A 27745-nucleotide genomic window follows, 5' to 3' on the forward strand; every position below is an offset into this window, starting at 1 on the left:
CTCTCACGTGCAGAGGGATGTGCCCAGGCCCCACTGCTCATGGGGGTAGGGGTTCAGGAACCCCCACTTTTGGTCCATGTTCAGATTTACAACTCAAGGAAAGGAATCATTGTTTAAAAACAAATGTGGGACACTGTCAGGCGAGTCCCTGAGTAGCCCTTTTGCGGTGCCCCTCTGATACGGACAGAATGCTAATTCGGGCGGGTTTATGGTTCCAGAACCTTTGTGTGCAGTGGTCCTGGGGTAGAAAGCAGTGTTTTCTCTTTTCAATTTCCGCCTGACTCCCTTCCTATCTCTACATGTTAGGTGTCAGTTATACCCAGGGAGCATTTTCCTCTTGGATGCATTTGCACCTGGCAATTTGAATGTGCAGGGATTCCTTGATTGCAAAATAGCAACTTTCGAAATGCAGACAGGCAGGCACGCTCAGGAGCTCCTGGCCGTGGGCAGCGGGGTGGCGCTAGACACCTGGGTTTGAGTCTGCAGAGTGGCACACCACTCATCTGTTCTCAGCTGCCGTTTGCTCGCTTATAGAATGGGACCCCCCCATAGGGTTATGGGGGTGAGGGGCTGGCCAGCATGATGCAGTGTGTTAGCTCTGTGGGGGCTGAGGGACAGAGACAGACAGACCCCTGTCCTGGGCTGCACCCCACCTACCTCTCCAGGTAGGCTTCACCTTCTGGGGGACGTAGGGTCCCATTCTGTGTTGGGGCCCCCTTTCTTATTTAGGGAAAGTCATGCAGCAATTCTCAGGTCAGATTATTTGGGAGATCCACATTACTTCTGATTATTTATGAAGGGACAGGCCAGGGGGAGGTAACCAACTCGATTAATCCGTCAGCCAGACAGCTGGAGGGATGTGTGACAGACAGACCAGGCTCTCATTTGGCCAGAGATTGTCTGCACCGCGATTGTTCCCCCAGGATAGCCCTAATGACAAATGTAATTGCCATTTTTTATTAACCCCGAAATGATTAAAGCTGCGGCTGCCGAGTTTGTGTCAAAGTGCCCCTTCCCTGGTATTCTGAGCAGGAGCCTGAATTTACTTCCTGCTACGGCTTTAATCAAACGAGCCGCCCTGAGATCCCTGCCTCCTTTGGTCTTGCAAGAGGGCCAGGGCATCAAGGCTCTGCTTCCTGGGCGAGGTTTTCAGAACGTTCTGGTTACCAGCATCATGATGGACACTCAGGAGGCTCTTTGGTCTCTTGCCCACTTAGGCATCAAGCGTTAGCTGAGCTCCTACTATGTGCTGGGTCCTAAGGGTGCAGAGCTGTGAGCTGAGGGAACCATCACTGATGGGTAAATGTCCATGGGGATAATTGTGTCATCTGAGATGTTAGGGGCAGGACCAGGGCCACCCTCCCTGCCAGGGGAGGGGGAAGGGGGTACAGAGGGCTTTCCAGGCAGGGGCAGGAGCAGGAGCCTGGGGCCCGAGGGTGCATGGAGTGGCCTGCGGGTGGGAGGGGCCATTGGAAAGAGCTTCCCTGGGGAGCAAGGCTTCACCCAAGTCACTGAAGCTCTCTGCTCTGTGTCCTGCCAGTCATACCTCACATCTGTCAGGACTGTCGAGAGGAGGAAATGACAGTGGGAGTGAAGCTCTCAACCCTGGCGCCTGGCATAGGAACCCCTCACCAAGCATCCGAGCATCTGGGGGTGCTGCTGGAGGGGGGGGCCTTGTGGAGGTGCAGGCACAGCAGCCGCGGTCACGTATAGAATGCTTACTGCATGCCCAGTGCTGGCTCTGTGAGAGTTCCTATTCCTATTTTATAGCAGTCTCACACGCCAGATAATCCGATGCAGGGCTGTCCCAGCAGGCACTTCCTACGGCAGAGACCCGAGCCAGAGGGACAGGGGCTCCCGTGAGAGGAGGGGGCTCCTGTGAGAGGAGGGGGCTGAGTACAGCCTGTCCCAGGGAGTGGCTTGTCACACTGCCCCTGTGCAGTGCGATGAGTTGCACGCCTCCTGAGGACCTACTATGTGGCCAGTTCTCTGCTGGGGGAATACATCTTCACTTGGTATTAAGCTAGTATTTAGTAGGCACCTACTATATGCCAGCCATTCTACCAGACCCTAGTACCCTGGTGCGGAAGGAAGGAAAGAAAAGAAAATGATCACCTGTCTAGCGCTATGGACAAGTGACATTTCAGTATTGAAATCGTGAGTACATGTTATTAAAATTTTATATTCTAGACTCCCTCCCCCGCAAAAAACCCAAGCCCTACAACACTCTCGCTCCCAGCAGTGCAGACTTAGAAGGAGAGTTACCACCTGTGAGTTAGACCTGTTGCTCGGAGCCTTTCCCATCAGTTTAATTTCTTCTCCCCATTGGTCCGTGGCTGGCAGGATGTTACGGGGCAGTAATTTAATAAAAGTATGCCGTTTGTAAAGCAGCTGCTCTTCTGTGTACTAAGCACATTTGCCAACCTTTTCAGGGAAACCTCCAAGCTGTTCTTGGAACTTGGCAAAATTGCAGGGGAAAAAAAAAGTTATATTTAATAACATTTCATCCTTTGGGTTCTGCAGCCAATCGAAGCATAAATGAAAGCCATGTCTACAAGCCATTTCTTTATGTGATTCAGAGAATCAGGACAGCGCAATTACACCATGGATGAGATTTACGGAAACATTATGCCTAACGAGAAGCAAACATCTCAATGAGTTATTTAATTTGCCGTTACAGGCCTGGTTGCGGGTCCCTAATTCAGACCTCCGCAGCCCACAGGCGCTCATTGACCAGGGGCTCAGCCTCACACCGTCTTGCCCGGAGGTGGGGAACGGGGTCTGCTGGCGGGGGCCAGGGAGCTGGGTTTGTATCCCGCTGTCCAACTCCCGCGCGCTGTCCAACAGCCTCGTTAGGTTTGTAACGGGCGGCAGCGGTGTGACCGGCTAGGCCAGAGACGCACGTTTAAAACAATGTATGTGCCGCGTGCTGTTCCCTTTCTCTTCGTCTCGACCCTGAACTCACATAAAAGGGAGAGTCACACACAAGCAGATGTCAGAGTGACTGCCGTGCTTTGCCTCATCAGCTGGAAAAGCCATCGATTGAATTACTCCCGTCGCCGTTTCTGTTTATGGCAGATGTGGAGCCGTGCGCGGAGCAGGAGCCGTACGTATATTTCCCTGTTTTCCATGATAGCTGAAGCCCTAATTCACAAGCCAGTGAAGTCCTTCGGCTGTCACTTGGTGGTCCACCCTGATCTGTGGGGACAAATAGCATGGCTCCTGCCTCACATCTCCCTCTCTCCGGTCCCCCCTTTCTTTCTTCTCTCTGCCCAGAACTCAACATTTCTTTGACAAAAGCATGCATTATTTAGAGCCTGTCGCCTCTTGAAGTTCTTTAATTACAGAATTAAAGCAAAGTAATGACAGTTTAATTTGTTCTTTCATTAATTGGAGCGCTCTGGGCTGATGTGAAATGAGTGCATTTGGGAAGCACAGGAATATTTGTCGAGCGACTGGAGCGTGAGTAATAACAATCGTGGCCCTTGGCCGCCCGGCGCTGGACTCGGGCTCATTCTACATCGTCTCGGCTTGTTTGCCCGCAGCCTTGAGGAGGGGGCAGTGCCTCCTCTGTCCTACAGATTAGCATCTTGAGGCCCGGAGAGGTGATGTGACAGAGCGTAGGCCACCCAGGCGACCAGAGGTAGAGCCAGGCCCTCAGCCCCCGTCCTGTCCACGGCCCTGCTCGGTCCTCAGGCCACCAGCAGTGGCTTCAGTTCCGCAGGGGCTGCCCACAGGGAGATAACAAGTACATCCAGCGGGTGCATCTGAGAAGCACACAGCCTGGCTGAATGCTGCTGCCGGGGGAGACAGTTAGACCCTGAAAATGAAAGGAGAGCGGGGTGGGAGGGCCGGCGCTCCACTGAAGCTGATGGTAATTTTTCTATTTTGAAAGCAGCAGTTTATCCTTTTCAGAGACATGGCGATGCGGAGAGGCGTGCCTGCAAGCACATCCAATTTCATTTAGTGGTGGGTTAGGAAAGCAGCCACGGGGAGCAGCGGGACACATGTCTCTCTAAAGCCTGCGGTGCCAGGTAGAGCCCAGGTGGCGGGACCCCATCAAGGGCCCCGTGCTCTGCTCCGTCCGGGGCCTGGTCCAGCTCGGCCCGGCTTAGGACAGGTCTGCTCCAGCTGAGGCCAAGGCCAGGGCACCTGCTCTCCATGGACTCACGGCCCCGGGACCTGCCCCGCCTTCCGGACCCTCTGCCCTGGCTCAGGATGTCCCCGTTATGTCTGCATTGGCCACGGCCTGAGGCTTTGGTCCTGGGCCTCTGGGACTGCACTGGGGTGGACAGTTGATACATTCACAGGTGCTGCTGACTCACCTGGTCGGCCAGTGCCTGAAAGGAAGGCACCCAAACAGCTCCTCTTCGTCCTTCCTCTTTAGCGCCTCGAGCCCTGCGTGCACCACCACGGGGTTACGGTGGCGCAGGCGGTGCAGGACCGGAAAGAGAACCAGGGGTGCATTTGTTACTTTAATTTCCCTTAAGCTTCAGCCCCATTTTCTAGCCGGGGAAATGGCAGCTCAGACACGTGGTCATCTGCTCCGGCCACGTAGATAGAAGGGCTCAGGGGGTCAGGATTGGGGTGCCTGCAGTGCCTGTGGAATCCTGCCACCCTGTGCCCCCTCTGCCCCCCCTCCCCCGGGCCTCCTGCTTGCTCACTGCTCCCATCTCCCAGCAGGCTCAGATTTCTACCCTGCAGTTCTTACATGGAACTTCGGAATTTATTATTAATGTGTCTCTCTGCAGCGAAGTCTAGATGAATTTAGGATTGAGGAGAGGATTCAGTTACATTTTATTATTGCTTGTCATTAAAAATCATGCAAATAAGCCACAGAGTAAAGCGACTTGTATTGTTTTGGACACCAGATTTACATGTTTACCGCGACAGAATGACAGAGGACTTCTCCGTGATCGGCCTCGGAGCCTTAACGTTGTGGGTCTTCATTCATAATTTATGTCACGGCAACTTCCAGAAGAGGTTTTAAACTAGTTTATGGTAAAAACTTATACACAACAAGAGGATTTTTCAAGCTTACTTTCATAAAGATGAAAAGAAAGCTCAGAGCCATGCAGCAGGGGGCGGGCGTGGAGGAGGAAAGACGTGGGGTGGCCTCTGACCCGGGGCCTGGGAAGACGGCCAGGAGCTCCCTGGTTGCCCGAGATGAAACGCAGGCCTGTGGGCCAGGTTCTCATCTGCGGATTAACAGGAAGCTTCCATACGCCTCTGTTCTGCAGACCCTTGGTTGCCTGGATGAGCTGCCCCCGTCTCCGGAGGAGGAGGTGTGTGCAGACCCCGTGTGCGAGCGTCGGGGAGAAGGGCGGGATAGAAAGACATCCTAACCTCAGCGTCGGGGGCCCTGGGAGCCCGTTCCCACGGCCTCGGGGTCAGGACCTCTGCACTCAGACTCGGCACTGCTTCTGTCAGGTCACTGGGGCCTGGCTGGGGCTGGGGAAGGGCTCAAGCTCAGCCTCCTGGTATGCCACCCCCACCCCCCACCATGTGGCCCCTGGGCTGGGTCAGCCCTGTGGCCCACCTTCCTCCTGGCAGGTGGCACTGAGCTCAGTGTCCAGAGGAGCGGGGGGCCAGGCTCTCTGTGAGCACCTCCCCTGGGCACCCAGGGGCTGTTCACAATGACAGAGCCACAACTGCTGCCTTGTTGATTCTGAAGATCTGCAGCAGTAAAAATGTATAGTTACAACCCGTGGTGCACGCTCAATAATTGTATCCTAATTACCGGACAAAACAACAGCCAGAAGTTAGGCGGCAATTGTGCTTAACTCTCTTATTGATTTATTTTTAAAAATAAATTTCTTTTAAAAAATATTTTTATTGATTTCAGAGAGGAAGGGAAAGAGAGAGATAGAAACATCAATGATGAGAGAGCATAATTGATCGGCTGCCGCCTGCACGCCCCCCACTGGGGATCGAGCAAACGTGTGGAAGAGACAGACAGATGGACTGAGGGGCAAGTGCGTTTTCTGTAGTCAGTACAGGTGTGGCTGGTCACATCTGGCTCTGGGGGGACTGCTGCCCCTGACGCCTGGATCCCCGCTGCTCTCAGCAGTGGTACAGATAAAGCGACTGGACTGTTATGCTCACAGCCAAGCAGCTTCTGGAAATTACAGGCTGTGCGACCACAGAAATAACTGACTTAAGTGCTATAGACTTATCATTATTATCCCATTATATAACTTCTTAATCCTTTAGAATCACTAGTTAAACTTTTATAGGTAAAATAATTTTGTGCTCATTGAAGTAATGTAATTATCCAGACTAATTCAAGACTATTGGAAAATTTTGGGGGCTCCATTTATAATACCACTTAATATATTCAAGATACAGTTTATTAGGGAATGATAAACATTCAACCCCAAAGAACCCCAGACCCTGCAAGAGCTTGGGTACAGAGGAGTTTCGAGTGAACGGAAAGCTTCTAGAAATTAGTCTCCCCCATCCCCCCACCCCCGGCCCTTTTAAAAGTAATTAGACTTAGGAGTTGCTTCTGAGAAATGGACTTGATACCCATAAATAGTACGATTTTCATTTTGGATGCCAGCCTGGAGATCACAAAGATCATTTCCGGGGAGGTCACCGCAGCCCCAGGCAGCAGGGTGGGGGCTTCCGCTGGCGCAGGTGTGCGCACCTGCAGGTGCAGACAGGAGACGCTGTTTGTCAGGTGAGCGGTCAGGGAGGGCTGAGAGAACATTCTGCATGTTCCAGCAGGGACTTGGGGTGCTTGGGGCCGAGGGCTCAGCCTGCCACCGCCCTGGACTCGAGTGCTGAGTTTGTGATGCCTGATGGGGTGGCATGGGTGCTGTTGAGCAGCGCGGGGGAGGCAGCAGAAGCCGGGCCTGCGTTTCTGTAGCCTAATGATTTTCAAAAACCATTTGTGAGATTGAGGTAATGTATTTCCCAGACTCAAGCAATTTACCCCTTCCTACTGCGCCGAATCAGGCTGTTAAATCCTCTAGCTGTGTGCACAGAGCGATTGGTACCCGGGGAAGACGGTCAAGTTCAGGGCCCCTGCCGTTATCTGTGCTCTGCAATTCTCAAACGGAGGAGCAACTGCACTTCTAAAAATGAAGTTCTTAAGAACATTGGAAAAACGTTCAGTGCGGAAAGCTGGATGCCCAACTGTACATTCAGTAAGCTCTCAGGAAAAACAGAATACGAGTAGGAAACGCCACCAGGTACTGCCGGTGGCTCACGGTGGCTGCTGTGTTGGGGTGCAAGCTTGAGATCCAGTGTTGCCTTTGTTCCTTCTTGATACCTTCCTTGCCCTTTGCCCAGGGGTAACCCTGGCACCTAGGTGGGAAGCACCCTAGAGGGAAGCATACAGACTCTGTCCCTGACTCCTGGGCCTGTTGCTTGTTCGCTGTAACCTTGGTGACTTCCTTCATACCCAGAGCCTCAGTTTCTTCCCATGTAAAAACAGTCCAGTGAGCCCTGGCAGGTGGCTCAGTTGGAGCGTCATCCCGGACACCAAAGGTTGTGGGTCCGATTCCCAGTCAGGGCACATGCCTAGGTTGTGGGTTCAGCTCTGGTTGGGGTGCGTGTGGGAGGCAACCGATGGATGTTTCTCACATTGATGTTTCTCTTTCTCTCTAAAACCAATAAAAACATGTTCTTAGGTGAGGGTTAAAAAAAAAAAAAAAGGCCCTGGCCAGTATGGCTCAGTTGCTTGGGCATCATCCTGTGCACCAAAAGGTTGCTGGTTCAATTCCTGGTCAGGGCATATGCCTGGGTTGTGGGCTTGATCCCCAGTAAGGGGTGTGCAGGAGGCAGCCTATTGATGTTTCTTTCTCAGATTGATGTTTCTCTCTCTACCCTTCTCCTTTACTCTCTCTCTAAAAATCAATAAGGGGATGGAGGTGTCCAGAGAAATGATAGCCCTTACGGTGCTGATGGGGCTATAAAAATATGATTACAAATGTTTTTATTATAAAAATCATTATTATAAATAAAATAGGGTGGAAAAGAAGTAATGGAAAGATAGAATAGCCCATCCAGCTGCAGCCCCCTGACCACTCTGTCCTGACCACACTGAACACTTACTCATCTTCTGGAGAGAGGAGGTCAGAGGCCACCAGACTCTTACCACATGTTGCATTCACCTCTCCCAGAGGTGGGACACATGGAGTGCTCTTGGGAGATCTGTTGGGACCTTTAGTAGCCTGGGGTATCAGGAGGGCTTCCTGGAGGAAGGAGCATCTCAGCTGAGACTGGAAGGAAGAGTGGGGACCCACCTGGTGGAGAGGGAGGAACTGGCTTCAAGTAGAGAGAAGGGCATGTGTCAGGCCAGAGACTGTGAAGAGCAGGACCAGAAGGCAGCCTTGAGCACTGAGCTGGTCAGGTGAGTGGGGCCTCCTGTGTCAACTGAAGCCTTTCCCACTGGACCAGTTCCGTTTACGGTCCCCACTGAGCCCACAGCAAGAAACGGCCTATGGCTCGAGACGCTGAGAGCACCTCCTCACTGGTGTCTGGTTGGCGTGTGTGGGTGAGGGGCTGGCATTCCGTTTCACGCAGGTTGGGAAATGTTGATGAAGATGATCACCACGTCCAGGCCCTGTCAGGGAGGGCTGGCGAGAACCTCCTCTGCCGACGGCGTGGGCCCGACGGAGCATGCCCACTGGGCAGCCCGAGAAGCCTCCTCGGGAGCAGAGACAGCCTGGTGCTGCTGTGGTGGTTGCCATGGCAGCAGGACCTGGGTGGCCTCACTTTCTGAGAGTGGTCACCTCTGTTGTGGGGTCCTGCCCTGACTGGCTGGCTCAGCTGGGTCTCTGAAAACGCTGTCAGGAGGCCGTCCCCTGGGACAAGGCTGTTTATTGCAGTCGGGACCCGCCCCCCCCCCGGCCTGCGGCAGGAATGAAGCCAGAGGCCCTCCGAGCTCAGGCTGCTCTCAGGAGCCCTCATTCAAAGTGCCGCGGCCTGTGGACGAAGCAGTCGTGGATTTTCACCCAGCTCCCCCACCCGGCTCAGGTGACGCGGATCCCCACAGCCTGCCGTGCCATCGTCTGTAGAGGTGGCACCGTGCTGTGGCCGGAGGAATGAGAAGTCCCGCGTCTGTTCTCCCTGCCTCTGTCACCACAGTGCCCCCACCGCGTGTGGCACCCCCACCTTCCCCGAAGCGCTCCTTCCGCCCCCAGGTTCGGTGCTCCTCGTTCCCCAGCTTGCCTGCTGCCCCCTTGGCCTGGCCTGCTCTCTCCCTCTAGATACCCCGTCCCTGGCCTCTTGTGCAGCAGCCCGAGTGTTCTTTAAAACCACTGTGCCAGCCCCCAGCGGCCTCCTATGGTACGCGGGGGAGATAGTTTGGAAGATCTCTCTGGCAACCCCCAGGGCTCTGGCAAGACTGCTGGTCCCTCCTGCAGCTCGGCTCTCCCTCCACAGGCCCTGCCCACCCTCCTCTGCCTGGAGGCCCCCTCCCCATCTTACTCCTTCCTCAGCCAAAGTGCACTTTCACCTGCCATTATCTCCCAGAGCCCAGTTCTGTTCTTTTCCCCATGCAGCCCCCGTGGTGGTATCTGTTTGTGTGTGTGCTTGGTATCTCTCTTGTCCACCGGCCGATTGTTCCCCGGGGACTCCAGCAGTGAGCAGCATTCTTGGCACACGGTGGATCCTGAGTAAATACCTTTTGAATAAACCCAGTGAATGAGTGAGAGTTGCTCGACCTTTCTAAGCCTCTGTTTTCCACACCCATGAGATGGAGGCAACTTCCCTGTTGACCTCACGAGTCATGAGGATCGCATGATGCTGTAATTTGGAAAGGTGCCTGTGGAAAGTGATGCGAGGCACACAAGTGAAAGGATAATGTTGTTCAGGGTGAGCATGCCAAGGAGGAGAGAGGCCTGGGGCTCAAGGACAGACGTGACATTCCGCCTGGAAAGGCCCCTACACACACTTTCCAGTCCCCATCAGGCAGGCGGCGAGAGCTGGGCGGTGTCACGTGGGCTCAGCCCTGGGACCCGATTGTGCTGGGAAATCATGGAGAGTGGGTGAGAGCGGAGAAGACGAGGGACGGGCAGATATTCAACCCATTTTCCAAAAGAGACAAAAGCTAGTGTTAGAGGCTAACTATCAGTAAAAGTAATGTCCAGTTCCGGCAAAATTCTAGAATGGGTTTGTGTTAGAACTCTTGGTTGCAAGTAGCAGAACACTCAACTCCTAGTAGTTTCAGCAAAAAAAAAAAACCCAATCTGTTGGCTCAAGAGGTGACAAGGCCAAGTGCTGTTCAGCTTCAGACACGGCTGCATGCAGGGGCCCTCCGGTCTTGGTCTCGCCTTCTCTTGTCTCATTGTGTGCTCTGGTCCCAGGACGTGCCACCTCTGTGGTGTCCTCTGCCAGCATCAGGGCGACTCCTTGCAACCCAGTGAAGAGGACATGCATCTTCCGTCTCCGCCCCGACGCTTCAGGCTGGCACCTTCCTGCCTCCAGTCGGCCAGGCCTGGGTTACGTGTCCTCTCTAGCAGTTAGAGTCAGTACCTGTGTACCATGTGACCGAGTGGGGCGTAGATGGTTTCCCAAGGAAGGGCGGGGTGCTCACACCAGCAAAAGGGCAGGCACCAGGCAGGCAGCAGGATCCATGGTATTGCAGGATTAAAACACAGATGGGCTTGCCGGCAGCCAGCGTTCACTTGCCAAAGGCACGCGTTCTTTTATGAGTTCTCAGACTCAGGGGATCTGTGTGTATGGAGGCCAGGGCCCGAGTGCATCTTGATTTGGAAAGGCCTTTACAACCTTGGCAATTTCCTCTCATCCTTTTTTTTTTTAATTTTTATTTTATTTTTATGGAAGAGCAGGAACCAGCCAAAGGTTCGTGTGGTGCCAGAGTCTGAGGCTCTTGTGAACACGGAGAGAGAGGGGTGTGTGTGTCTGCCGGGCCATACAGTCCGACTGGATGACTATGGCTTGTTGGAGAATAGCACTCAACTCAATTAATTGCTTACTCTCAGAGTGGGGAGGTCTCTCATAGCGGGAGGGCATTATATTTAGCATTCTTCTCTTCCACAACCTAGTAATGAACAAAGCGGTCAAGCTGTAGATGACCCAAAGCTAGGATAGCCATCCTTTCATCCATCTATTCATTCATATGTCCGTCCGTCCATCCATCCATCCATCCATTCCATCTATCTCTTCATTTATGCAACAAATACTCAGTTTTTCGTATATGCCAGACCCCATTCAAGACACTAGGGATGAAGAAGTGAGCAAAATAGACAATGAATAGTGTCCTTAACCTCATTGAGCTTTCGTCTTAGTGGGAGGAGCAGACAACAAGCAAACAAGCATATAAAATGCATGTGTTGGGGAGTCGCACACACTTTGAAGAGGAGCAGTGCCGGCTAAGATGAAGGAGGGGTGGAGCTGTGTTTACTTCGGATGGCCAGGGAACAGAGTGAAGACTTAGGGAGCCCGGTGTCTGTCTGGAGAGGAGCATTCTGGGCAGAGGAAAAGCAGGTGCCCAGGCCCTGTGTGGAGGGACCCGAGGGGTGTGAGGAGCAACCAGGAGGCCACCGTGGCTAGAGTGGAGATGACACAGGATTTATTCCAGGAATGATGGGAATATGTGGGTTACAGCAGGGAGCGAGCGGGGTGACCTGACTTCTGGCTCCGGGGGCTGCTCTGGTGGCTGTGGCAGCAGACTGGGGGGCAGAGCGGAGGCCAGGACACCTCTTTTGGGGCTCTTGCAGTGGAGCAGGGAGAAGTGATGGTGGCCCAGATGAGGCTGGTGGCAGCAGAGGTGATAAGTGGTTGGGTTGGGGACATATTTTAAAGCTGGTAGGTGAGGGAGAGAGTGTGTGGGAGGACTGTGATGCTCTGGACAAATTAGAGGCAATGATTCAGTGTGTGTGTGTGGGGTCATCACGAGACAGCTGAATGGCGGTCAGTGGGGAGAGGGGCCAGCCTGGCTTTGTGTGGTATTCCTTCTGAGAACAGGTTGGGAGCAGTGGGTTGGACCAGGGGGGTACATTGCAGGTGCTTGAGCCTGTGGGCTCCCAAGCCACACTTCCTGCTCCACCTCACAGTGGGACCCGTGGCCGATAACCTCTCTTGAGAGCATGCCTGACATGTAGTAACTGCTGAGGAGTGATTACTGTTATTGGAGGTGGGAGTGAGGTGGTATTTTGTCTCAGAATAATGCCCACGGTTTTGATGCTTTCAGAAGGAGCTCTGGCTTTCCCCCGGGGTCCTGCACTCCCCACCGTGCGACGGGCTGGACCACCCGCCGGGGCCCTCCCAGCTGCCCGTCAGGGTCGCCGCTCTGCCCGAGGGTGGGCCTGGCACGCTAGCTCTCCTTGCTGTCTTCAGCAGCCTCGGTGCTGTGTCTCGCCTGTAATCCTTTTTGCTCTAAGAAAACTCCTCTTTGCCCTTTTACATCTTCTCTTGACATTTAAAACTCCTTCCCTTTATTCTGACCTTATTGAGTCGAGAGAATAATTTCTTGGAATTCTCTGTATAATGAATGCTCGTGTACTTACAGATTCTGATTGAGTTTCTCCTCAACCTTTACTTCTCGGGACCTTGCATCATTTGGTTTAGAAAACATCTTAGGAAGCACTTAGGAGGATGGTGTAAAATGAAAATACTGCTCTAGATGTCATTATTTCTACAGATGTGAGGCTCTTACAACAAAGACATCAGCCGATTACAGATTCAAGTGAAATTGGTTTAAACTCCTTACAGATTCAGGTGAAATTGGTTTAAACTCCTGCACTGAGTGTGCTGGGAGCGCTGCAGTCTTCCCAGGCTCTCTGCAAGTTTCCTGAAGCTGACGGAGATGGCAGGGGGGAGGAGTGTAGGTGGATTAATCTTTTCAGATCTGTTCCTGGCTCCTTGTTTATGCCTGCAGAAAAGGACACCAGTTTGCAGATCACCCCTGGCCTTCTTGTCATCTCTGTGACACCCACAGAACAAATACTCTAATCCCATCACTCTTCTAAATATTCCTCGCCCAGGGTGTGGGGAGAGGAGCTCCGAGAGCTCCAGGAGGCCCCTTCAAAGACTTTAGTGGAATACTGATCAGCACGTATGTGGTGAGGAAGCTCCCGGAGGCAGGGTGAGACCCCTCAAAGGAATATGGAGAATAATCCCTAGAGCCCACAGGGTTAGGAATAGTTTGTATCCCCACAAGCCAGAGTGGGAAATCCTCGCAATTCGTAAGGGATTGCCTCAGTAGTGGGTAAAATAGCCCTGAAGTAAAGGCTGCTCTGGTCCCTCCTATCAAAGCTTAGGACTGTCTCGGCAAGGAGCAAACTGTTTTCAAGTAATTAAACTGTGCCCCAGAACAAACCCCAAGAGCATTTATAGGCGTACAAAAACATAAAACGTCCACTAAAGTAAAATTCACTGTATCTGGCATCCAAACAGATTACGAGGCATACAAAGAGGCAGAAAAACCTGAACCACGATGATAAGCAAAATCAGGCAATAGGAGCAGATCCAGAAACAGCACAGATGATATGATTAGTAAATAAGAATATGAAGCCAATTGTTATTAAATATGCTCCACATATGCCAGAAGGTAGAGAAAAGCATCAGTATGTCCAGGAGAGACGTGGTATATAGAAGGAAGATAGAATTCGAACTCGAAAAGTGAAAAAAATATCTTAGATAAAAGTGCACTAGATGAGATTAATAACATCAGAAACTATAAAAGAAAGATTAGCACATTTGAAGATATTGTTATGGAAAATATTTAAAATGCAGTAGAGAGAGTCAAAGCTTGGGGAAAGAATGAACAGAGCATGAGTGAGCTGTGGCACAATTTTCAGTCCACCCAATATACATGAAATTGGAATACTCGAAGGGAGAATAGAAAAATATTTAAATAAACAATGGCTGAATGTTTTCCAAATTTGAGGAAATTAGAAACCCACAGATCCAAGAATCTCAGTGAACCCCAAGCACCACGGTAAATCATAATGGAATTTCTTATTACCAATGATGAAGAGAAAAATCTTAAAAGCAGCCAAAGGGGTAAAAAAAAAAAAAAAGGTGTTACAGAGGAACAAAGATAAGAATTACAGCAGACCTTTTATTGGAAACAATGCCAGAAGACAGTGGGGTAACATACTTAAAGGACTGAAAGAAAAGCAAACCCCTGTCAACCTAAATTTATACCCAGCAAAATGTCTTTTAAAAAGAAAAGCGAAATACGTTTTTCAGATGTTTAAAAAAATTGGTGTAATTCTTCACCAGCAGACCTGCACTATGGGAAATGTTAAAGTTCTTAAGGCAGAAGGAAAATGGTACCAGATAGAAATCTACATCCCCACAGAGGAGTGGTGAACACCAGAAATGATAAGTATGTGGGTAAATGTAAATACTTGTTGTTCTTATTAACAATCACTTTAAACGATGGTTGATTGTTTAAAGTAAAATAATAAGTGTTTTGTTGAATTTATAATACTTTTAGGTGTAAAATGTATGATAACAAGTCATAAAAGCTGAGTTGGGGGAAGTGGTGTATACTTTTGTTATGGTTCTTATGAGGCAAGTGCTAATATTACTTGAAGTAAACTGATAAGTCACAAACATATGCTATAAAACTTAAAACAACTAGTCATAAAACAAAACAAAGATTGTGATTAGTAATCTAACAATGGGAAATAAAATGAATAGCAAAATATACGTCGGAAAGAGGGAACAAAAAACAAATGAGATAAAATGGAGAACAAATAGCAAACTTAAACCTAAAACACATCAATGATACATGAAATGATCTAAACACCCATTTAAAAGACACAAGGCAAGACCCAATTATATAATGTCTACAAGAAACCTACTTTAAATATAGAGACAGAAAAGTTAAATGTAAAAGGAAGGAAAAGATATACCAAACTAATATTACTTTAAAAAAAACTAGAGTGGCCGTATTAATATCAGACAAAGTAGATTTCAGAGCAGAGAATATTAGCAGGGACAAAGAGAGTCATCTTGTAATGATAAAAGGGACAGTTTATAAAGGGGCATAACATTAGATGAATAACATTAGATACATAAACATTAGGTGCATAAATATTTATATACCCAATAAAAGAGCTTTAAAATACATGAAGCAAAACTGATAGAACTGAATGGAGAAATAATCAAATTCACAATTATAGTTGGAGGTTTTAACACCCTTTTCTCAATAGTCAATAGATCAAGCAGACAGAAAATCAGTAAAGACATAGAAGTCTTGAGCAACCCTATCATCCAACTTGGACTAATTGACATTTATAGAATGCTTCATGTAACAACAGCAAAATACTCATTCTTTTCAAGTGTACCATAGTCTAGGCCATAAAACATGTCTCAGGAAACTTAAAAGTATTGAAGTCATTCAAAGTATATTCTTTAATGGTGATAGGATTAAATTAAAAATCAATAACAGATATCTGGAAAATTCCCTAATATTTGGAAATTAAACAATACACTCCCAAGTAACCTGTGGGTCAAGGAAGAAACTGACAGGGATATTAGAAAATATTTTCCACTGAATGCAAATGAGAAGACTGCATATAAAAAGTCATGGAACATAGCTAGAGCAGTTCTTAGATGGTAATGCATAACACTAAATGTGCCTATATTAATAAAGAAGAAAATTTCAAATCAATGATTTCAGGTTCTGCTTTAAGATACAGAAAAGGAAGAGCAAACTCAACCCAAAATAAGCAAAAGAAAGGAGATAAAGATACCAGAAGATATAACTGAAATAGAAAAAAATCAGTGAAACCAGAAGCTGGTTCTTTGAGATCAATAAAATAATAAACCTTTAGCCACTCATCAGGAATAAAAGGTACAAATTACCAATATGAGGAATGAGAGAAGTACTATCTAAAGATATTAAAGGACTTATAAGGTAACGTTATGATCAACTTTATGCCAATGTATTCTACAACTTAGGTGACATGGATAAACCCCTAAAAAACCGAAACAATGAAAAGCTCACTTACAAAGGAATAGATAACCCCCAAAGCTCTATGTTTATTAAATAAATTAAATTCATTGTTAAATATCTTTCCTCAGAGAAAACACCAAGCCCAAATGGCTTCACTAATGACTTTAAAAAAAATTAAGTTTATTGGAGTGATATGGGTTAATAGGATCGTATGCATTTCCGTGTCCACCAGCCTCTTCCGACTAATGACTTTTATCAAACATTTAAGGAACAAGTAGTACCAATTTCTTGTGGGTTCAATTATGTCTTTTTTAAAACTTATGTTTTGAAGTCCGAACCCCAGTGCCTCAGAATGTGTCTTTATTTGGAGAGAGGCTCTTTATAGAGATAATCAAGTTAAAATGAAGTTGTTAGGATGGCCCCTAATCCAGTACGACTGGTGTCTTTATAAAATGGGGGTGATTTGGAGACAGGCAGGCCTAAAGGGAGAACATCATGTGAACATGAAGACAGCCATCCACAAGGCTCTGGAACAGAGGCTTCTTGATTGATTGATTGATGATTGATATACTTATTCATTCTTACGTTATATTATAACCAAGTAGGATCTGTCTCAGGAATGCAAGGTTTGCTTAATATTTGAAAATCAATGTAATTCAGCGTGTTAATGAACTATAAAAGAAGAAACATATACTCTTCTCAAGAGGTACAGAAAGCTTCTGGTAATATCCAGCAGCCATTCCTGGTTTAAAGTAAAAAAAACTTTCAGCAAACTAGAAATAGAAGAGAATGTTCTCAAACCGATAAGGGGCATTTATGAAAACATTAGCTCTAGCATCATATTTAACTGTGTTGGAGACTGCTTTCCCCACAAGATCAGGAATAAGACAAGGGTGTCCACTCTCACTGTGTATACTCAGCATTGTACTGAAGATGCTAGCCAGTGCAATAAGACAAGAGAAAGAAACAAAAGGTACCTGGATTGGAAAGAAGGAAATAAAACTGTCTTTTTAAAAAATATATTTTTTATTGTTGATAGCATTACAGATAGCTCCCATTTTCTCTCCCTTCCCCCCCTTCTCCCAGCTCCTGCTCACTCCCCCAGGTCGTCACCAACCGTGTCCATTATAAAACTGTCTTTATTCGCAGACAACATGACTGTTTATGTAGAAAATTCTACTGAATCTACAAAAGACTTCTTGAATTAACTTAGTTTAGCACGGGTTCAGAATTCAAGGTCAAGGTAGAAAAATTTATTGTATTTCTACATATTAGAAATGAAGAACCTAAAATTAAAAACACCATTTATAATATTATCCAAATATGAAATAATTAGGGATGAATTTGACATAAAAAAAAAGGTGTGTAAGACTTTTTCATTAAAAAACTACAGCTCACTGGCTGGCATAGCTCAGTGGTTGTACGTTGACCTATGAACCAGGAGGTCATGGTTCGATTCCTGATCAGGGTACATGCCTGGGTTTCCGGCTCCATCCCCAATGTGGGGCATGCAGGAGATAGCCGATTAATGATTTTCTTTCATCATTGATGTTTCTATCTCTCTCTCCCTTTCCCTTCCTCTCTGAAATCAATAAAAATATATTTAAAAAACAAAACAAACAAACAAAATTACTATAGCCCCACAGGTGTGACTCAATGATTGAGCATTGACCCATGAACCAAGAGGTCAACTGTTTGATTCCTGGTCAGGGCACATGCCTGGGTTGTGGGTTCGATTCCCAGTAGGGGGCATGCAGGAGGCAGCTGATCAATGTTTTTATCTCCCATCGATGTTTCTATCTCTCCCTCTCACTCTCTCTCTCTCTCTCTCTCAAATCAGTAAAAACATATTAAAAAAAACTACAAACATTGCTTAGAGAAATTAAAGAATACTAAATAAAAGGAGAGAGGCATTCTGTTCAGGCATCAGAAGGCTCAATATCATTAACATATCTCCCCAGATTGCTGTGTAGAGTCAGTGCACTTCCACCCCAGAAGGTTCCAGAGCTTTTGCAGACAAAAGGCCTGGTGGAGGCTTGGGCACTGGCTGCACAGGCTCGTGCTAAGCTGTGTGAGTCTGATAGTGGTCCCTACAGTGATATCCCGGGGGAGCAGGCCTATGGAGGGATGAAGAGGCGGCCAGGAGTCAGAGCTGAACTAGGAAGGTCACCTAAGCACGTACATGGGAGGCAGAGATTCTCCCGGAAGTCTGACAGCCATTATCTCCAGGTGGTGGGATTATGGATGAACCTTATTTACTTCTTTATGATTCCTTTAAAAAAATGTTTTTATTGATTTCAGCGAGAATAAGAGAGAGGAAGGGAGAGGGAGAGGGAGAGAGAAACATCAATGATGAGAGAGAATCAACAATCAGCTGCCCCCCTGCATGCCCCATACTGGGAATGGAGCCCATAACCCTGGTATGTGTCCTGACTAGGAGTCGAACTGTGACTTTCTCATTCATGGGTCGATGCTCAACCACTGAGCACACCGGCCGGGCTCTATGTCTACTTTTTTTTTTTGTAGCACAGATCTACTTCCAATGTAATCCACAGTGATCTCATAGTTGATTCTTTAAAAAAAAAAAAAAAATATATATATATATATATATATTATTGATTTTTTACAGAGAGGAAGGGAGAGGGAAAGAGAGTTAAAAACTTCGATGAGAGAGAAACATCTATCAGCTGCCTCCTGCACACCTCCTACTGGGGATGTGCCCACAACCAAGGTACATGCCCTTAACCAGAATCGAACCTGGGACCCTTCAGTCTGCAGGCCGACGCTCTGTCCACTGAGCCAAACCGGTCAGGGCTCATAGTTCATTCTTACGGCATTTTGTTATTTGCACTTCTGTATAATTTGAATATTTTAGGAAGAGATTGCATTTTTTAAAAATAATAAAAAACAAAAAGCAAGCAGGTAGGCAGGAAGAATGTGACCTGTGGCTAAAAATAGGCCTGAAGAGACTGGCGAGAACTCCTGGTGGGGCCACGTCTCAGTAACCAGGACACGGAGACGGCAGTGAATGTGGGACGAGCCAGCACTGCCGTTGCCTTGTCGTGTCCTTTCCAAATCTGACTTCTGTTGGACACAGAATGTCTCCGGTTAACACGTCAAGTCACCTCGGAACATTCGACGGAAGACTTGGCTTCTTAATTCCGCCAAGGCAGATTGGGATCTCTAATTACCTAATTGAAAAAAGGCGCACACGTCAGGCTGCTGTGCTGTTTGGGAATTAATCTTTAAAACCTGACAGTAAACATTAAATTCAATTAGGGAGAACGATTAGCAAGGCTTCTTCGCGCCTTCACTCTGGGTAGCTTCGAGGAGTGGCTGCCTGGTCTGCATTGATCCCGGCACTGTTGTCGCGTGTGTATCAGCCAGGAGGCCCAAGCGTGCGTTTTTCACTTCAGAGAGGAGTTATCAGGTAGTTGCAGACGGATGGGTTTCCTTAAACACGTTTCCTTCGTGGGTTCCAGAGGCCCCCTGGCCGGGAACTCAAACTGTCTGGTTTGTGGCTTTTGGTCCTGGTGCCACAGTGGTTTCTTCTCTCTTTGATTATGACCATGATCCATCCATCCTCCTCCTCCCCTTCCTCCTCCGCTCCTCCTCTGCTCCCATCCCTCCCCTCCCCTCTCCTTACCTCTCTCTTCCTTTTCCCTCCCTCCTCCCATCCCTTTGCTTTCTTTTCTTCTTCCTCTTTCTTCTCCTTCCTTCATCCCTCCTCTCTCTTCCTATTTGCCCTTCTCTTCCTCCTCTTCTTCCTCTCCATTAACATTATACATTATGAAATATTTTTTAAAAAATATATTTTATTGATTTTTTACAGAGTGGAAGGGAGAGAGATAGAGAGTTAGAAACATCGATGAGAGAGAAACATCGATCAGCTGCCTCCTGCACATCTCCTACTGGGAATGTGCCCACAACCCAGGTACATGCCCTTGACCGGAATCGAACCTGGGACCTTTCAGTCCGCAGGCCGATGCTCTATCCACTGAGCCAAACCGGTTTCGGCATTATGAAATATTTTAAACATAATAAAAAGTCTAGAAAGTGACGTTGCAGACACCTGGTACTCACGACTCAGGTGGTAAAATCCACGGTCCGGTCCAGATCTCCTCTGACCACCGTGCCAGCAGCATGGGACCCAGCGCTGTCTCTTCCCCTGGCTTCCGGGAGGGATCACCGTCTCCTGCTGCTTCTCCCGCCTCACAGGCCTCTCCTTCTCAGACTCCTCCTGTGGCTTCTCCTTAGCCTCCTCGAGCCCCTGCCTGTGAACACTGGGCCTCCTCCCTGCTCTGTCTACATTTATTCCAGTGCGTGACTGAAACGGCGTCAGTGACAGGGGCCCCCAAAGCTCAGCCTCCACCCTGGACCTCACACTCACGCATCCAGCTGCCCGCTCCCTCTCTGTCATTCAAAACTGAGCTCCTGGTCCTCCCCAGAGTTGCCATTCCTCTCATCAGACACACCCCTGCCACCTCTTTCCTCTGGGTGCTCGGGCCAGAACCAAGGACTGTCCTGGACTTTTCTCGTGCCCTCCTGCCGCACCTCCGAGCCAAGGTTGGTTCTACCTTCCAAGCAAGGCCACTTCTCCCCTGTTTCCAACTGGGCCAAGCCATCCTCCTCTTGCCCTGGGTGATCACAGACGCTTCTCGCGTCTCCCTGGTTCCTCGCTCTCCTCCCCGCACTCTGGCTGCCCCTCTGGAGCGTTCTTGCGCCAGGTTCGTGTAGCTTCCTTCCTCAAGTGACCTCCTCCGAGAGGCCCTGCCCGGCTATCGTTCCAGCCCCGCCTCCTTTCCCGCTTACTTAGAATGCCAGGCGTCACCACCACCTTAAACACTACATAGATCCCGCTGGTTCATCTTGTTCAGTGTCTTGTCTACCCCACCAGAATGCAAATTCTCTACGGCAGGGGCTTTGTCTTCCTTGTTTACTGCTGAACAATGCCTGGCTAATAGGTACTCAGGAAGTGTTTGCTGAATGAATGCATAAGTGAAGGAGTCTAATAGATTGCAACATTTGGGCATATTTGCTTCAGAGCAGATTCATATTCTCTCTCTCTGCCTCTCTTTAGGGAAGGACAGCGTAGTGTTCATAGCTCCCTGCCCCCGACCCGGCCCCTCTCCCTCCATTATCAGGAATGACCACTGTATCCATGCATATTTTATAGTCTTACTGCAAATGCACAAATAAACAGGATAGAGTTTTGCTTCATGTGTGTTTTTAAAATTGTGTGGAAATACAGCTGACATAAAGTTTAGCACCTTAACCATATTTAGGTGTATGGTTCAGTGTGTTAAGAACATGCATGAGCCCTAGCCAGTTTGGCTCAGTGGATAGAGTGTCGGTCTTTGGCTCAAAGGGTCCTGGGTTCGATTCCGGTCAAGGGCATGTCCTTGGTTGTAGGCTCCTCCTCGGCCTGGGCCCTGGTTGGGGCTTGTGCAGGAGGCAATCAGTCGATGTGTTTCTCTCACACCAATGTTTCTCTCTGTCTTTCCCTCTCTCTTCCACTCTCCCTAAAAGTCTATGGAAAAATATCCTGGGTGAGGATTAACAAAAAAAAAAAAAAAGAAAGAAAGAAAAAAGAAAATGCATGTTATTCTTCAACCGTCCCGCCATCAATTTCCAGAATTTTTTCATCCTGCAAAACCGACAATGTCTCCACTAAACAGCTAGTTCCCCGTCCCCTCCCCCCTCCCCCCTCCCCCAGCCACTGGCAACCACCCTTCTATCGTCCACCTGTGTGGTTTTTACTACTCCAGAGAAGTGGAATCATACACTGTTTGTCTTTTGTGACTGGCTTAGTTCACTTAGCACAATGTCCTCAGGGTTCATCCATGCTGGAGCCTGTGAAAGAATCTCCTTCCTTTTTATGGCTGAGTAATACTCCTCGGTATGGATGGACCCCTCTTGTTTATCCGTGCGTCTGTCGGTGGACCCTTGGCTGCGTCCACTTTTGGCCGTGGTGAACAGTGTGACTATGACCATTTGTGTGCGCACACCCCTGGGAGACCCTGGTTCCAGTTCCTCTGGGCACACGAGAGGGATGGTTGGAGCCTGTGGTAACTGTGTTTATTTTTTGAGGTACTGCCATGCTGTTTTCCATCGAGGCTGGACCATTTTACCTTCCCACCAACAGTTCACAAGGGTCCAGATTCTCCCCACTTCACCAACGCTTATTTGTTGTTTGTTTGTTTTTTTAGAGTAGCCATCCTAATGGGTATGAGGTGGCGTTTTGTGTGTTTTTAAAACTTAGATGGCACCCTACTATGTATAAGCAGTGTGGCCTGTGTACTCTCTCTCTCTCTCTCTATGTATATATATATTTCTGTTTAGCCTTTGGATCTTAGTTCATTAATTTTACTTTATTTTTTTTTTTTCTGTTAAAGTCAGACTTGTACATAGTATTGAAAAACAAATAGCAGTTGCCTGGACTCTGCCCTTCTACCATGAATCCACTCCACTTTGAAAGCCCTGACTCTTTCTCCCGGGGTTCCTGTCCATGTTGCTGAATGTCAATGCTGCTATTCGGGATTCTTCGGTTTGAGGCCCGGTCCTGGCTCCCTAGGGGGAAGAAGGGACTGAACTCTCTTAACATTCTGGGAAGGCTGCTCTCAGCCTCTTGTTTTCTTACGCTTGGACCTCCAAGCCCAGGAAACGTGCTTTTGAAGCTTCAGGATGAATTTTCTCGTCGTGAAAGGGGAGGTTCTCTGTAGGGTCAGGTTTGTGGGTGTGCGTGGGTTCCTGGGTGTTGCTGAGTGTCCAGGAGCCCTGCTGCTAGGACTGCGTGCCTGCCAGCCCAGGAAGCAAGGCCGCCAGCACTGTGGCTCTGCTGTCTGCCTGCAGGGTCCCCACTGCCCGGAGTGGGGCTCATCTTATCCCCGCTTCCTGGAGGAGGAGACCACGGCCCCGAGGGCCAGCGGCATGGGAGGCCTTTGGCCCGACGCCCGCGTGCCAGCTGCAGGGATCTGCAGGGGCTCTTCCTGCTTCCTGTGTTCAGTCCTTGGAGCTGCACGTGGTAGGTGAGGCCAGGCCCTGGGTTGGCTGCACGCCTGCCCTTTCTTCTGACTCCGTGGCAGCGGGTGGAGTTTCCTGGGCAAGCTGATGACAGCTGAACACAGGCCCTCAATGTACCCTGTGGCCCTGGCTCTTGGAACGAACAGTTTATATTGAGGGCTCAGTAGCGTATGCCAGAAGTCAGCAAGTGCACCGGGGGCTTTCTGCCACGGGCCTCACTCCCCCACGGAAAGCCTGGGTGGGAATGGGGACAGTGCCTTCTCTCCCGCGGGCAGACGTGTAAGCACAGGTGTGACAGGCTCTTGTTAGGCTCTTGGTCTTAAAGCAGGACCGTGAAGAGAGGCTGGCCTGGTGCAGCGTCCCCTACAGGGCTGAGAGAGGCCCGTCTCGGAGGAGAGGTGCCAGAGATGCAGGCGAGCCTGCGCAGAACGGGGAATGTGTGTAGCTGAGCAGCAGAACGTGGGGCATACTGTTTTCTTGTGGGCTTCCTGAACCCCAGAAAGTTTTTGGGAAAAGCTTCCTCTCAACTCACCAGCCCCAAGCCTTTACCTTTATACAGGAGAAGTTTAGCCTCCAGATCTGGTTTGATGGTAAACTGAAGGGAATCTGGTTCCACTGCAAGACCCTTCTCCCTGGCCAGGGCCCATTTCTTTTTTTAAAATAATTTTAAAAAAATATATTTTTACTAGTGACCTGGTGCACGGATTCATGCACATTGAAAGGAAAGTAATTAGAAGGTGGCTGGCAGGCGGGACTGGGCCGGGCACGCCCTGGAGCCAACCTCCTGTGGTCTTTCCCCATTGTCTGTGGAATGAGTGGGGTCCCTCTGGCAGGTGGGATCCCTTGGCCTGCGGGGATTGGGCTGAAACTGGCTCTCTGACATTCCCCGAGGGGTCCCGGAGTGCGAGAGGGCACTCTGCAAAGTTGCTGTTGTACAGGGCGTGGAACACAAATGCAAGTGTGCAGTAAACCAGATTCGGGGCTGACAGTTCCCCAGTAACAACATAACCCATGGCTGAAGGTGGAATGGCGGCCCTGCGAGGAATCGGGCTCCCTCCTCTCTGGTTTCGGGGTGTGTCACTCAAGAACCGCCACTGCCAAGTCACTGCAGCTTGGCAGCTCCTGCGTTGAGCGTCTGCCCCCTGGTGGTCAGTGGGCATCATAGTGACAAGTTGGACAGTAGGAGGAACACTTAGCATATTAGCCTTTTATATATATTGATTGATTTCAGAGAGGAAGGGAGAGGGAGATAGAAACATGAATGATGAGGGAGAATCATTAGTCCGCTGCTTCCTACATGCTCCCTACTGGGGATTGAGCTCGCAACCCTGGCATGTGTCCTTGACCAGAATCGAACCCGAGTACCTTCAGTCTGCAGGCCAACGCTCTATCCACAGAGCCAAACCGGCTAGGGCAGGCAGGGCCCATTTCTGACGTCTGCTCTGTGCTTGCCCGCAGGTGTGGAACGCGGTGGACTCGGGGAGATGCCTGCAGACCTACTCTCTGCACAGTGAGGCGGTGCGGGCTGCTCGGTGGTCTCCCTGCGGCCAGCGCATCCTCAGCGGTGGCTTCGACTGCGCTCTGCACCTCACAGACCTTGAAACAGGTGCGTTTCTCTGTTGTGACCCACGGCATCCCTTCTGGTATTGGAGCCAGCTTTCCCCTGGGAAGCCCCTCCCCGGGTCTGTGGCTGGTGTTGGGGCCGTGGGAGGTGGGCCCGGGACTGGAACCAGGCCTCTCCTTGGAGGTTGGGCCGGGCCTGTGCCAGCCCGCCTGGAGGACAGAGCCCCAAGGTTGTCTCAGCCCCAAGCTGTGGGCTGGATAAAGAGGTGGCTTTTTAATCAACTTCTGACATGTAATTTGTCCTGAAATAGATTCAGCTTTATCACCGTGTCCTTTGGTCGGAATCAGTTTAGAATTCCTGTCAATTCATTATCGTTGAAAGCTGTAAGGAATGATTCCAGCGCGTAGGGCGAGTCTGTGTATGAGTTCTGCTTTAATGCCCGCGCTGAAAAGGCATTTGGGCGAGAGGGAGCCGGGCTGGGCAAATCCGAAGGGGGCTCTTGACAAGCAGGGCGAGAAGGAGACAGAAGTCAGCGAGGGAACTTCGTCATCAGCCCTGCTGCGCAGCCGGCACTGTTAGCCCCCACTCCAGCCACAGCCCGACCTCCTGCCGTGGTTTTCAGGTGAGGTCAGGCCAGGGAGTGCGGAGCTGGGCTCAGACCTCTGCCCCGCCCCCCGGGGTGCTGCCTTCTCCTCCCTGGGCTTCTGGGTCACTCTTCTGCTGGGCATCACTGCCAGAGCCAAGAGGGGAGGCCCTGGGGTCCCTTGAACTCTCGGGCAGTCCCCGCCTGCCTGGCCCAGCAGTGGTGGTGCTGGGGTCTGTGCCTCTCCTGGGGCCCAGCAAGTCGGGATAGTAACTTTGGGGTTGGACACCCAGCTTCTCCCCAGGAGCTTGGAGGAGGTGCAGGGAGGGCAGGCAGTGGTGGTTAGGGGGCAATTGTGGGGTTTGTACCCCCTCGAGTGTCCTCGTGCCCGGGTTGCAGAGGGGCAGCCTTACAGCACTTCTGACAGCCCCATGCGCTCAGGGAGGGTGGTCACGTGACCGGCGGTCATGTCAGCAGCTGGGCCTGTGCCCATGACATGTCACTCTGCGCCTCGGCTGCTGCCCTCGATTATTTCTCCATTTCACAGGTGAGGAAACAGGCTAACGGGATGAGGAGCTTGCTCAGGGCCTCCCGCTGGTGGGTGTCATATGGGGACTTGAGCCCTGTCTGTGCAACTGCAGAGCCTGTGCCCTTTCCGCAGGGCCACATGGACGGCGTGGCTCTTCTCAGCAGAGTGTCTCCCTGACCGTCTGTGGTCTCACCAGGAGCCACAGGGCTGAGGAGGGAGCCAGGGCTCAGGGAATTTGGTGCCACTTGGTGACGGCGCCGATTGGGTCAGTGATGACAGCAGCAGGTACTGTCACCGAGGACCCACTGCATGCCAGGACTTACACATGGGCCTCATTTAGGCCCCACTCACCCTTAGAGGCTGCTGCCACCAGAATCCTTTTTTCACACCCTGATCCAGAGGCAGGAGGTAGAGTCAGGGTGCATGCAGGCCTGCCAGGCTCCGAGCCTTCCACCTGACCTTGCACTCTGTGGCCTGTGCGTCCAATAAGCCATGCTCAGTATTGGAGAGAGGGGTAAACAAGACCCAGGACCCACCCTGGACAAGCTCCTGGCTGCTGGGAGACACAGCAGTGCAGAGAGAACCCAGGCCACAGTGAGGCAGTGAGACACAGGAGCTATGAGAATGTCTAGCCTGGAAGATCAAGGAGGACTTCTTGGGGGAAGAGGAACCTGAGCTGAGGCAGGAATCAGGGGCAGAGAATCAGGGTGCAGGAACGTGGTTGAGTGGGAGGAAAAGTGGGTTCTAGCAGACAGAACAGCAAGGACAGTGTGGTCACAGGAGCATGAACTGTCTGGCATGAGTGGAAATGTGGGGTGTAGGGAGCTGGGGGGTCTGAATCTGGGTGCAGAAATGGAGCCTGAGTGTCATGAAGTTCAGGTCGGTGGGATGCACATTCCTCAGGCGCTGCTCCTCACTGCAGGGTCGCTAAGGACCATGGGCGCCGCTGCCCACCCGCCCCGCCTGGGGAGTGAGGTGATGCTTTTCATAGCCTGGTGATGCCGGGTTAATCCAATACAAGTTTATTTGATAACATTATTGGATTCCTAGTGGCCCTTTGTCAAGCTCTATCTTCTCAATTAACAGATGTTAAACAGATAAACAGACACTGTTGGTGTGTGTGAGTGTGTGTGTGTGTGTGTGTGTGTGTATGCGTGTGTGAGTCGGGGGGGTGGTTCTGAAATTTATAGACTTTCAGTCCTCCTGCCTGATAAGTCAGGCACTGTCACAGCAGGTGGCGGTAGGAGGCTGCCGCTGAGGCTGGAGCACTCCGGGCAGGTTTCCTGGTAGCGGCAGCTGGTTGGGTGTGTCTGGGGCTCTGAGGAGGGGAGGCAGATGCCTGGCCCTTGTTGGTGGAGCTGTGGCTGGAGGGAAGCTGTCTGGCCCCGCCCCGTGTGCCCCGCTAGCTGTGGTGTGCCCAGAGGCAGAGGGAGGGCATGGCCCTGCCCTCAGAGCGTTGCCATCTAGTCTGGGAGGTGATGGGGACTTTTCCATGCACTCCCTCTTCGGGGCACGGCACGAACCCGCTGGGTTAAAGGACCACTTTCCTTCATTCGGCGCTTATTGAGCACCTACTGTGAACAAGACCTGTGCTGGGCTACAGTGGTGAGCATGTTGGATGTCCTTTGTCCCTTGGGGGGGCGGGTAGGGATCAGGGGTGTGGGTTTCAGCCCCTAGATGGGGCCTCTCTGGCTGAGGGGGTTGTTGGTTTTCATGTCCGTCTCCCTGGCGAGAGCTCTTGGGGCTGAGGCCTGTCTCGGTGGTCTTTGTGGTCCACCATGGAGCCAGGGCTGGTGGATGAGACAGAGCTGAGTCTGGCCCTTGCCGGGCAGTCAAACATCAGGGGCCGTCAGGGTGGGGTGGGTGCTCCGCCCTGTTTGCACCCATCCCCTGACTCGGGTTGTGCTGGTGCTCTCTTCAGCCGAGTCAGGTGGGTGTTTGCAGCGCCTCTGGCTCTCGGCCTGATCCCATGTCCTGCCCTTTCTCGTCACTGAGTGCTCTCCCTCCTCACTTGCTCTGCCCTTGGTGATTTGGCTTTTTCATTTCAATCTAATTAGAACTCTCTGCCAGGAGAAGGCAACGCAGGGCGTCCTCTCCGCAGTGCTCCGGGAATTAGTCACTCGGTGCCCATTGTCGTTAATGGGAATTTGGCGCCAAGAC

General features: G+C 50.3%; 1 protein-coding gene across 3 annotated transcripts in view; it reads left to right on the forward strand.

Annotated features, from left to right (window-relative positions):
* LOC139001773 (WD repeat-containing protein 25-like) overlaps positions 1-27745 on the forward strand; it is a 138443-nt gene that overhangs the window by 53692 nt on the left and 57006 nt on the right. For all 3 annotated transcript variants that reach the window (XM_070403321.1, XM_070403307.1, XM_070403314.1), the window contains one exon: positions 24368-24515. In XM_070403321.1, coding sequence (XP_070259422.1) covers positions 24368-24515 — 148 coding nt within the window. The remainder of the gene's footprint in view (positions 1-24367; positions 24516-27745) is intronic.

Source organism: Myotis yumanensis, unplaced genomic scaffold (assembly GCF_028538775.1).
Source record: "Myotis yumanensis isolate MYYU_CA2020_CCGP unplaced genomic scaffold, mMyoYum1.0.hap1 SCAF_1, whole genome shotgun sequence".
In the NCBI taxonomy this organism is placed as follows: Eukaryota; Metazoa; Chordata; class Mammalia; order Chiroptera; family Vespertilionidae; genus Myotis; species Myotis yumanensis.